At 31.1% G+C, this 10,595-nt stretch overlaps 1 protein-coding gene across 1 annotated transcript in view; it reads left to right on the top strand.

Annotated features, from left to right (window-relative positions):
* The window catches only part of LOC106458575 (GPI mannosyltransferase 2-like), a 28,482-nt gene extending 21,408 nt beyond the window's left edge, over nt 1-7,074 (top strand). The window contains exons 2-3 of the mRNA XM_013918093.2: nt 3,121-4,313; nt 6,022-7,074. Coding sequence (XP_013773547.1) covers nt 3,121-4,313; nt 6,022-6,321 — 1,493 coding nt within the window. The 3' untranslated portion in view covers nt 6,322-7,074. The remainder of the gene's footprint in view (nt 1-3,120; nt 4,314-6,021) is intronic.
* The last annotated feature ends 3,521 nt before the right edge of the window (nt 7,075-10,595 follow it).

Genomic DNA, 10,595 nt, shown 5'->3' with positions numbered 1-10,595 from the left:
TGTAGCTTTTTTTTCTCCAAACTTTGTCTTCAAAATAAAGGTGCGTCTGATATTCCAAAAAATACGGTACATAATTTCATTTACAGTTAAGTTTTGTAATGTTGCATTGATTAGTAAAAGAATTGATAATTTTGTTTCCACATGATGAGCCTGGATGTGCATACTCGTTTTCAGTTTAAGCCTTTCAATATTTCATTGGTGACAAATTTTATTATAAGAAAAATTGAATATGAATTTTGCACCATGTTTCAAAATGCAACAAAAAAAAAGTAGAGATTATTAAAATGCTGTTAAGATAAACTCTAAATGTTACTTTTGTAAGATATATGAATTTTACTGGCATTGATAAGATGTTCTTTACTAAGATTTAGAAGTAAATAAATAGAAAAAAAGATACTATTATGATCATTAACTTGCTACAGACTACTAATTTTTATGGCTGAAGACTCTCTCATGGATTTTTTTTAAACATAATTAATTTTAATTTTTAAGCTACATTCTTATGGAGTAGGAAAAATATTGAAATGTTTATGGAAAATTGAATTTGTTTGTGTTATAAAGCAAAATATGGTAATATAATAGTATTCTGAATGGAAGAAAATAATATAATAATGAAAAAGGTTACTAAAGTGCAATAGAAGCCTGTTTCTGAAATTTTTCATCATTTGTATGAATTATACACCTAACAACATAGGGTTTTAATTAGTTGAAATTGCTGGATAGTGTTGATACTAAGAATCCCAATAGATTTACTGATTTCTTGAGTGTTAGGAAATTGTGGTTCAACTTTGAAATGTATGAAGTTGTATACCTAGGATTCATAAATTTACAAAAGAATAGCTTTCTCTGAAAAAATGTAGAGAGGAAGAAGCATTTGAGTATGACTGTTGTGAAAAGCTTTAGGTCATATTTATAGTGACTAGAACCAAGTCTTCTGACATATATCTTTAAAGATTTTGAGTTTGAGAAAATTAATCCTCAAATGACTGACTTGAATATTGTTTGCTACCAGTGGATCCATATATATTGAGTAATTTTGTAGTTTGGTCTGTCATGTTGCTTATTGTACAGACTGATGAAATTACTTATTCTCTGGGTAGAACACATAGGAAATTTCAGCATTAAATAATGGGATTAATTGCAGGTGTTCTTGGTATTTTTTATTTAATTTTTTTATGTGACCTACAGAATTTCTATAATCTTAAGAGCACAAACTTCTAACCTTCTGGACTCTGTCAATTATGAGGAAGGGAGTCATACACTTTATTTCAAGTTAAATAAAACAAGGTTATTTTAACTTAATGTTTGCTGGAAATCTGTGCTATAAAATCTTCACATGTGCACACACACACACAAGTATGTAAAGCAATTACTTTTATCGAGATCTTGCATTATTACATTTTGTAATAGTGCTGGAGCTTTGTAAGTCAATCCCAGTTTTTAATATAAGATCTATGCTGTAGAATAGTAATTGCATCAACAAAAGAGGGTGTTACTGTTTGAGGAGTATAGCAAGATAACCACTTAGGTTTTTGTTTCCAGGTGTGTTAATAATTGTGATTTTTTTTGTGTGTAAAGTTGGAAATGATCATCCCAACTTCTAGTAGGTATCACTGTTTGGCATAGCTTATCATTTATTATAATTCAGAATGACTTTTGTTGTCTTATTTTGTTACATGTGAAAATAATGTTTTGTTCCTGAGGGAAATCTTCACCTGTTAATACAAATTTATTGGTGCACATTGTGCATGTTTTCACAAGCTTTCTTTATTTCTCTGCCTGTAAGTTAAGTCATGAACCCATAAGCACACCCAAAAACCAGTGAGATCCATACATTCCCAATCAGTAATTCTGTTTAAAAACCAATAAAGGCCATATGTGTCCCATGAGTAATTCTGTTTAAAAGCCAATGAAGTCCATATGTGCCCCATCAGTAATTCTGTTTAAAAATCGGTGAAATCCACACATTCCCGATCAGTAATTCTGTTTAAAAACCAATGGTGTTCATATGTGCTCCATCAGTAATTCTGTAAATGTCAGTGTATATAAAGCTGCAGTTAGACTTCATTCAGTTGGATTACTGTGTTTATTGTGAAAAGAATGATGTTGATCTGACAAAAAATCTACAAAGAGGGGGGGTCACTAGAATGTTCATGGCCTAAAATTTATGGATGTGTATAAGAAGAGATTTTAACAGTTGCACTTATTTTGGCTGAAGTATAGAAGAATTAGAGGTACCATTAGATTTTGTTTTAAAGGTATTCCATTAGATGCCATGTTAATATGTTGATTGATGCTTCAGGTAAATGATGGAAAGTTGAGTATAAATTTTGGTAATGTAGGTCATAGTGACTTGTGTATAGGCAGTACTGTAGTGTATTTCATTGTTATAGATGTTTTTTAAAGTCACTTAAACTTTTATTTAGCTGATTGTCTTTCTGGTTATAAAGTGCTAAATCTAGTTTGTTTTGGTAGATGGAGAAGGTGGCGTATCTTATGGACAACCAGAAACCATTTGTTCTTTCAAGGCTCTCTTTGCATTCCCACCCTTGAGAAAAGTAGTAATTTAAATTCACCCACTATTTTTCAATAAATCCTTTATTCCTCTCTTAAGTTCTTAAAGTGTTGGTCTCCACTACTGCTGATGGTAACTCATTCCAAGCCTGTCAGAAAAATAAAAGAATAAATCAGTTGCATGACAGTTTGTGACAGAAAATAATTCAAATTGTCCAAGAAACATTATCGTTATCTGACATGTTTTTCACCAATTTTGAATTGTACCAAATTCTAACTTGCATATCCATATACCTATATCTAGGTTGACTCTAGAACTTCTTCAACTCTCTGTCTTAGTTTTGAATACAAAGACAGTTATGGTATTTTTATATAACTTCCAGAATTTATTAACATAGGTGCCTTATACTTGTCACAGTGGCAAATTTCAGTCTTACAGTAGGGAATAAAATATTTTTGTGTAAAGTAATAGAAAAAAAACACTTTGTGTGCTGTATGTTTTTGAAACATAACACAATTTAAAATGACCTATGTTTATCTAGTTAAATCTTTATAATCACTATTTTTGACTTGTGTATTTTGTTTAATGTATAATAGATACATAAGAACTGAAAAGTCTTGATTATGTTCATACTAATTATTTTATTTTATTGCAGTGCATCTTCAACCTTCTACCTGATCTTGAAAGTGATGTCTTTCACAGTGTTGGTCACGATGATGTAACTTCAGGAGATAAAATAATTTCTTTCCTACTTGGAGGATTCAGACGATGGGATGCCCAGTACTTTATCCATGTTGCACAGTATGGTTATACGTATGAAAACACATTAGTATTTTTTCCTCTTTTTCCTTTTTTGACACACTATTTATCGAAGTTATTGTGGTATCTGTTGTCAACATTATTCAGTTTTCATAGTGTGATTTTATTAGTTGGTGTTTTGCTCAACTTCACTTGCTTCATTCTGGCAGCCACTGTTTTGTACAGGTTGGGAAATTTGGTCTTGCACGATAGAGAAGTTTCTTGGATTTCAGCATGCATGTTTTGCCTTAATCCAGCATCTGTGTTTTTCAGTGCTTTATATTCTGAATCCTTATTCTGTTTGTTGACTCTCTGTGGGCTTGTGTACGTAGAGAGAAAGATGATGTACACTGCCTGCATTTTCTTTGGTTTAAGTGCAATAACTAGATCAAATGGACTTATCTCATCTGGCTTTGTCCTTTATGCTGAAACTAAGACGATTTTAGGGTTACTGCAGCTTTCTCGAGTGAAGAGTTTAGTATGGAAAATGAAATGTTTGTTTAATTGGGTGATGTCAGTTTCTCTCAAGCTAGTTATTTGTTTTCTACCATTTGTTATGTTTCAGTTGTATATCTGGTTTAGTTTCTGTGTTTCTAATGACTTTGAACATTCATGGCCAGTCTCAGTAATTGATATAGCTCGTACAAAAGGTTATAAGATTCCTAAGAAAGAAGGGTCAGATTGGTGTTTTCACAGTGTTCCGTTGTCCTATAGTCATGTTCAAAGTTCACACTGGGATGTTGGATTTTTACGTTACTATCAGATGAAGCAAATCCCAAACTTCCTTTTAGCTGGACCAATTGTCATGCTAATAATATATAGTGCAATACAATATTTTGTGAAAAACAAAGACTTCTGTATGCATCTTGGTCTAAACTCTTTAAAATTCAGAAAAGATTTTAAAACAAAGGAATACGTTTTTGATAGTGCCCAATGTTTTGTTTACATGGTCCACGCAACAGCTTTAACAACATTTTGTTTGTTTTGCATTCATGTTCAGGTAAGAATTATTAAATGAATATATTTGATATTCTTTATTTCAAAAAATCACAAAAGAAAGTTGGTTAAGATTAAAATTACTTTCAAGACAAAACAGCTAAACAATATTGCTTTAGTTTATTTATTAATTAAATAATTTAACTTCAATGAAGAGAGAAATGTTTTAAGTCAAAGATATGGTGAGTAAGACAATAAAAGTATGTATTTATTTTCTCTTTTTTTTTAAACCTAACTGTAATTATAATTAGTGTTTTTATTTTGTATGAATCATGTTTTTCTTAGAATTGACTCTGTATCTTCTCTACAAAATGTACAGTTAATACTTATTAGTGTGGTCAGCCATATGTGATTTTATTTATAACTTAATGCTAAGTCATTAATTTTATCATCTCTAATGTGTTTGAATTATAATTAACAAAGTAACAACTCTTTATTTGAGATAAAGGTTTATTTGAAACTTTACAATACACATACTTATAGATTTGTGGTCTTTATGTCCATAATGGCTTAAAGCATCCATAGATGATTATTTCAACATATTTTGGAGGTATTTTAAAATAATTTTTCCTAAAGAAAAACACTTTTGTGATTTCAATTATTATGGTGTGTATGCTTGTGTATATATTACTCAAAAAAATAAAAGGACAGTTTTTAGAATAAAGAATACTGTAGTACATATTTTTTCCTTAGTAGCTTACCAGTGTTTATCTGTACTGTACCACTGCCAAATTCTGTAGTTAAAGATTTGCACATCATAATAATTTATCTCAGATGTTAAGCTACTCTTGAAATTCATTGTTAGAGCCATGTAATAGGCTTTCTTTGATCAGTAGACATTCTGATGGAGGATTATATAATGTTTTGCAAACACTGGTGTCATGCTTTTCAATAGGCAGGAAATCTGTGATAGTAAATGAAGCGAGCAACAAGTTTTATCTATTTTGTGAGTAAATTCTTTCTTTAATTTTCATCAGGGACATATTATGGGCCTGGGGCTAAATTTTTCTCCTGGGCCTATTATGATTGTGACAAAAGACTAAGGTAAAAAAAACAAACAAACTAAACCTCATAATAGGCCTTTTTTTGAGCCCAGGTCTGGGGATATAGCCCCAATAACCCTGTCTTAATCTGCCCTTGAATTTAGTGACATTAAAATGTTTAAACATATATATTTAATTTTATTATGTATTTAGTATTATAATGATTTTTTGCATTGTTAGCTTTGTATATGGATTTAGGACTAACCTTAATCTCCTCGTGAGATAATTTTGGATTATGGTTGATGGTAGGATTTTCAAGGCCCTGTGTGGGGTTAGTTGGAATGCTTATATAAGGCTCATGCATGATACATTCACCATACACATGGCCAAATTACAAATACATGGGAAAGTAGGCTTCCTTGCAAGGTTTTATGTATCAGCATTGATGGCATATGCCTAGCACCAACAATGGGGTACCCATCTGATGAATCACTGCATTCTAATCACTACAAATATTAAGTGCATTCTGATATGTATACATAGCTTGCTTTTTGATCATAAGTTAACAATAATAATTAGGAATTTGAATATAGTATTTTATATATTCCTCAAAGCTTAAGGTTCATATATTCCACAGAGAAATTTCTATAACTTGTTATTGTTTTTGTGTGATTAACGTCTCCAGAATATTAAAAAAAGTAATATTTTTGTTGTTTTTTTTTGCATCAGGTGACAACAAGAATTGTAGCATCTTCTTGTCCAATTTTATACTGGGTGGTTGCATCACATCTTGTAGAAAATAAACTGACGAGAGCTATCCATGAGAAACTCAGCCAGGAAGTCTCTCATAAAAACCTAGATCATTGTGCTTTAGTTGAATGCTCTTCATACACTGTTATTGGCTTTTTCACTTTCCTGAAAGAGCAGTTTAAGAATAGCAATGCCCTAAATCGGTTGTTAACTTTATACTTTGTAACATATTTTCTGCTCGGTACAATGTTGCATGTCAATTACTATCCATGGACATAAAACATAGTGGACTAAATGTAGAAAGTTATACAATCATGTTGATAAATATGTATTTTCTCTCCTACATTGCAATCATATTGTTTTTCTTTTACGTTTATAACTGTTAAAAATAATGTCACTATTGTCTGATATAAGTAGATGTATACAAAGTGAGTACTTTGAATGAACTTTATCAAAAATCCACAAAATATAATAATATGAGGCTGATTACGTAAGTAAAATGCTGTTTATAAGTTTAATTTATACATTGTAGTTTAGTTCTGTGTTTTTCAACCATCATCACAAGCATCTTTCCAGGTGTAGGATTTCATGAAAACAAAAACTGACAGAATATTCATATGTAAACTGTAATAGGTTTTAGTTGTATTTGCAGTTTAGCAGTTTGTGACACCTTAGGGAGACATTAAGTCGGTCCCTGATATTGAAAAGGTTGAGAAATGCTAGTTTAATTGACCTCATGGAAACTTGTTTATCTCATTTGGTTTTCCAAGTACCAACAACTATGTATATAGTTTTGTATTATATGATTTTGAATGTTAACTATAGAAAGTGTGATGTATGCTAAAAACACTTGTAAATTATTCATTTTTAAAGATACCTAGTTCTCCACATTATATTTTTTAAGATACAAAGATATTGTGTTTGTTTTCTCAAGTAGTTTGGGTCATTGTTGGAGAAGTTGTTTGGCTTCAAAATAGATATATATGTATATGATTATTATTATTATATGTTATGAAAAATATTGTTGTAAAAGGTTGTACTGTTGGGTGAGTTCTTTTGGATTATTTGATAAAAAGAAAATAATTCAAATTCCGGTCTGTATAATTATAACAAAAGCATTTTATTTCTTTGGCTACAAGTTCTTCAAGTTAGCCGTTCACTTATAGGTCCACAGAAGATACCATTACAAGTTTACCCCACTTTTTAGTATCTCATACTCTATACATGTGTTACCTTTCATCCTTTGTTGGAAAAAACAAAATCAAAAATTCCATCACTGAACTAACTGACTAACTGGTAGATAAACTGACTAAATCATTTACTAATTATTTAATACCTAACTGACAAACACAAATATCAGTAATAAAGTATTGTACCCTAACTCACATTTTATATTGCTCAAACTGCTCTAAAACAGTGGAGAAAATTTCAGACATCAAGTCATATCTACCATACTATATCAAACCTTCCTCTGTCCAATCAGCAATACATAGCTTAACTGTGGAAATAAACATTCATAGTAACACAGGCATTCTTTAATAAGTGTGTTATCTTTTTTAATGTTAAAAAAGTTTACAAACATGAAATGCTCTGATCATTTTACACCCAATGTTTCCAATAATGTTGCAAATTAAAGAACTTTATTTTGTATACTCTTAAGCTAATATTATCAAAACCCTAATTATGAAAAAAAAAATCTAAATAGTACTATTTAGATTGAAAATAGAGTTGGAGCAAATAATCTTGACCATTTTCAAAGATAAAATAGTGATAACACTGTGTCCTTAAAAGAACCTTAACAACCACACCAAGTTAACCTGGATAGTGTGGGTATATGTGTTTGTTATTTATTCTGACAGTTTTTAAAAAGTCTTTATTTTTGCATATCCTTAAAATAGATACAGAAATAGGAAATATACCATTTTCATTTTTATATCATCACTCTTATTTTTTAACATCTATTTATTTGTAGTGCCAAGTAGTTTAAAGTATATCCAGAAGACTATTACTGAATATTTCACATTAACTATGACACTGTATAAAGAAAGCCAATAGTTTGTTGTTGTGTTGTGTGGTATTATAACCCACAAAACTGACTGTATCAAAGTTTAGTAAATATTTTTTCAAGGAGTTATGAAAATGTGCATTTTGCATGAATTTGGGGGCAAATATCATTATGTGTTTGCCACACATATTTATACTAAATGAAATTTTATGTGTGACAATGCTATTACGATTATCTGCCACCATCCCTAATTTTGAAGTACTGACCAGAGGGGAAGGCAGCCAGTTATCAGCACCCTACTATCACTAAGAAATTGAATGTCAGTGTTATAGTGCACACATAACTTAAAGTGGAATGAATACTTTGTAATTAATGTATGGTTTCAAACTTAGCTTGCCGGCCCCAAGATCCAGAGATTAGCACAGGACCAATTTGCACCTTTCTGTATGGTTTGCCAACATTTAGATGCTCAACTTGAAGTTTAAAAAAATGTATAAGATATCACTGAGGTAAAAGAACAACTTGGTATCTCATCGGAACGAAATGGTTTAAAGTAACTGATAAAAGAATGGCATAGCAATGTTAAAATTATTATCCACTAGTAATCTGTTTGTACTCACTCCTCTTTTGGATGATGATGTAACTTCGAAAAACACCTATTAGCATTATACAAAACTATCTTGCATGAACTTATCCATTACTGAAAACTGTTTATTTTAAATAATTCACTTTAAGGAAATAATAGAGATGTATGTTTCGATCTTGCAGGAGAGCTCATATTCTTTCTCTTACAAGGGCGTCACGACGTGGCTGTTGTTCTCTCACAGCATTCACTACTATAACACAGAGACATCTTCCACTCGACCAGTGACTTACACTGCAATGTCCCCTATCTAATATAGAGAACAAAGCCAACTTCAACCTTTTCTTGAAAACGTGTTTACAAGATAAATAAAAAATTGGAAATTTGAAAACCTGCAAATAGGAATCATAAAAAAAAGTAAGGAGACAAGGCTGGAAATACCGTAGATATTATTAACGCAAAATACAAACCCCTATTTTGGCTCCATGCTGTTACCTAGAATTACATTTGTAGTTTGAGTAAATAATGTCTTTAGTATCTCCAGCCTTGTTTCCTTACTATTTTTACGATCCCAATTTGCAGGTTTTTTATTTATCTTGTTTGCTGGCCTTTTTTGTGCTCAACTATGAGCAAAGGCTAACTTGATATGGCAGCTAACATTATAAATTGTAATGTTAAACATAGTGAGTAGCTAACTGATGCCATTCATGATGATTTACTGTAGCTATTGACTATTTGATCGCATTCGTTCGAGGTGTAAAATGTTAAGCTACAGCTGGAGGTTTGATTGAGAATATAGTGAGCATTTATAGTTTCTGTGTAACTTAATTCTCTATATACAATGAATAGCAATGGGCAAGTATATGCATAGACTAAAATACAACCTCCACTAAGTGTATATATATAATTTTTGCCTGTAGAAAAGCAGACTTTTGAAATAAAACATATACGTTTAAAACATTGCATTAAGTAAACCTTAGTGTATTTTAAAGTAATTTTTCTACGAATGTATGTAATCAAATTTAATATTATGTGTATTGATTTTTTTTTACTCATTAATACAACCTCCCAGTGGCACAGCGGTATGTCTTCGGACATAAAAATCGGTTTTTGATATCCGTGGTGGGCAGAGCATAGATAGCCCATTGTGTAGCTTTGTGCTTAATTACAAACAAACGGTCACTTAATACAAATATGGGGTTGGCCCTCAAAGACACCTATTCTATAGTGTACAAAACAATGAGTATCTACATGTTTCAGTCATCTAATGTTCATCTATTATTGGTTGGTAATTCCTATTTCATCCTGTACTTAAGCTTTTTAAAGGAACACCAGATATTTGTAAGAAAACTAACTTCAAGGGATAACGATAACATAGTTTACACTACAATTATGATGTTTTTAGGTTATGTAAAAAAATAGAAGAAACAAATTGACTTTTCAATATACCTACGACATTCGCAGTACCTTATTCAGTATTCTACAAAATGTTTGGGTGCAATATACCAAGCCATTTTTGTTGTAGGCTGGCAAGAGAATAATAATAAGAATTACAAAAGGGCTTTTTTGAGTGGATTTTCTTTTCCTTGTAAATCTAACATGCATGCTTTTTATGCATTTCTATATGTGTACGGTCTTAGCAGTCAATAGTAAAGGTTTTAGAGTTGTTTGAACTGAATCTTTACCGTTTAAGGTGTTTTTTGTCCGAACGTTTTATTAAGGTTTTGTGCAATTCCTTGCGATCTCTATTATGAATCATTATCTTGGTTCATTACACCAAAACCCCATGAAAACTAAATAAACGAAAGTATATAAAAATTCTTATATTACTAAAAGCAGGTGAAAAACACGTATGTCAGCTTATCATATTAAAAGCATTGGTTTAAATTCTTATCGTATTGTTGCGTCGGCGAGGTCACGTGTCTTTTCTCACGCCCCCTGCTTTCTAGAACTATCCTGTACCTT

The sequence above is a fragment of the Limulus polyphemus genome, unplaced genomic scaffold, assembly GCF_000517525.1.
Source record: "Limulus polyphemus unplaced genomic scaffold, Limulus_polyphemus-2.1.2 Scaffold488, whole genome shotgun sequence".
NCBI classification, from domain to species: domain Eukaryota; kingdom Metazoa; phylum Arthropoda; class Merostomata; order Xiphosura; family Limulidae; genus Limulus; species Limulus polyphemus.
Note: the sequence above shows the minus strand (reverse complement) of the source record. Positions and strands in the feature narration are given on the sequence as shown.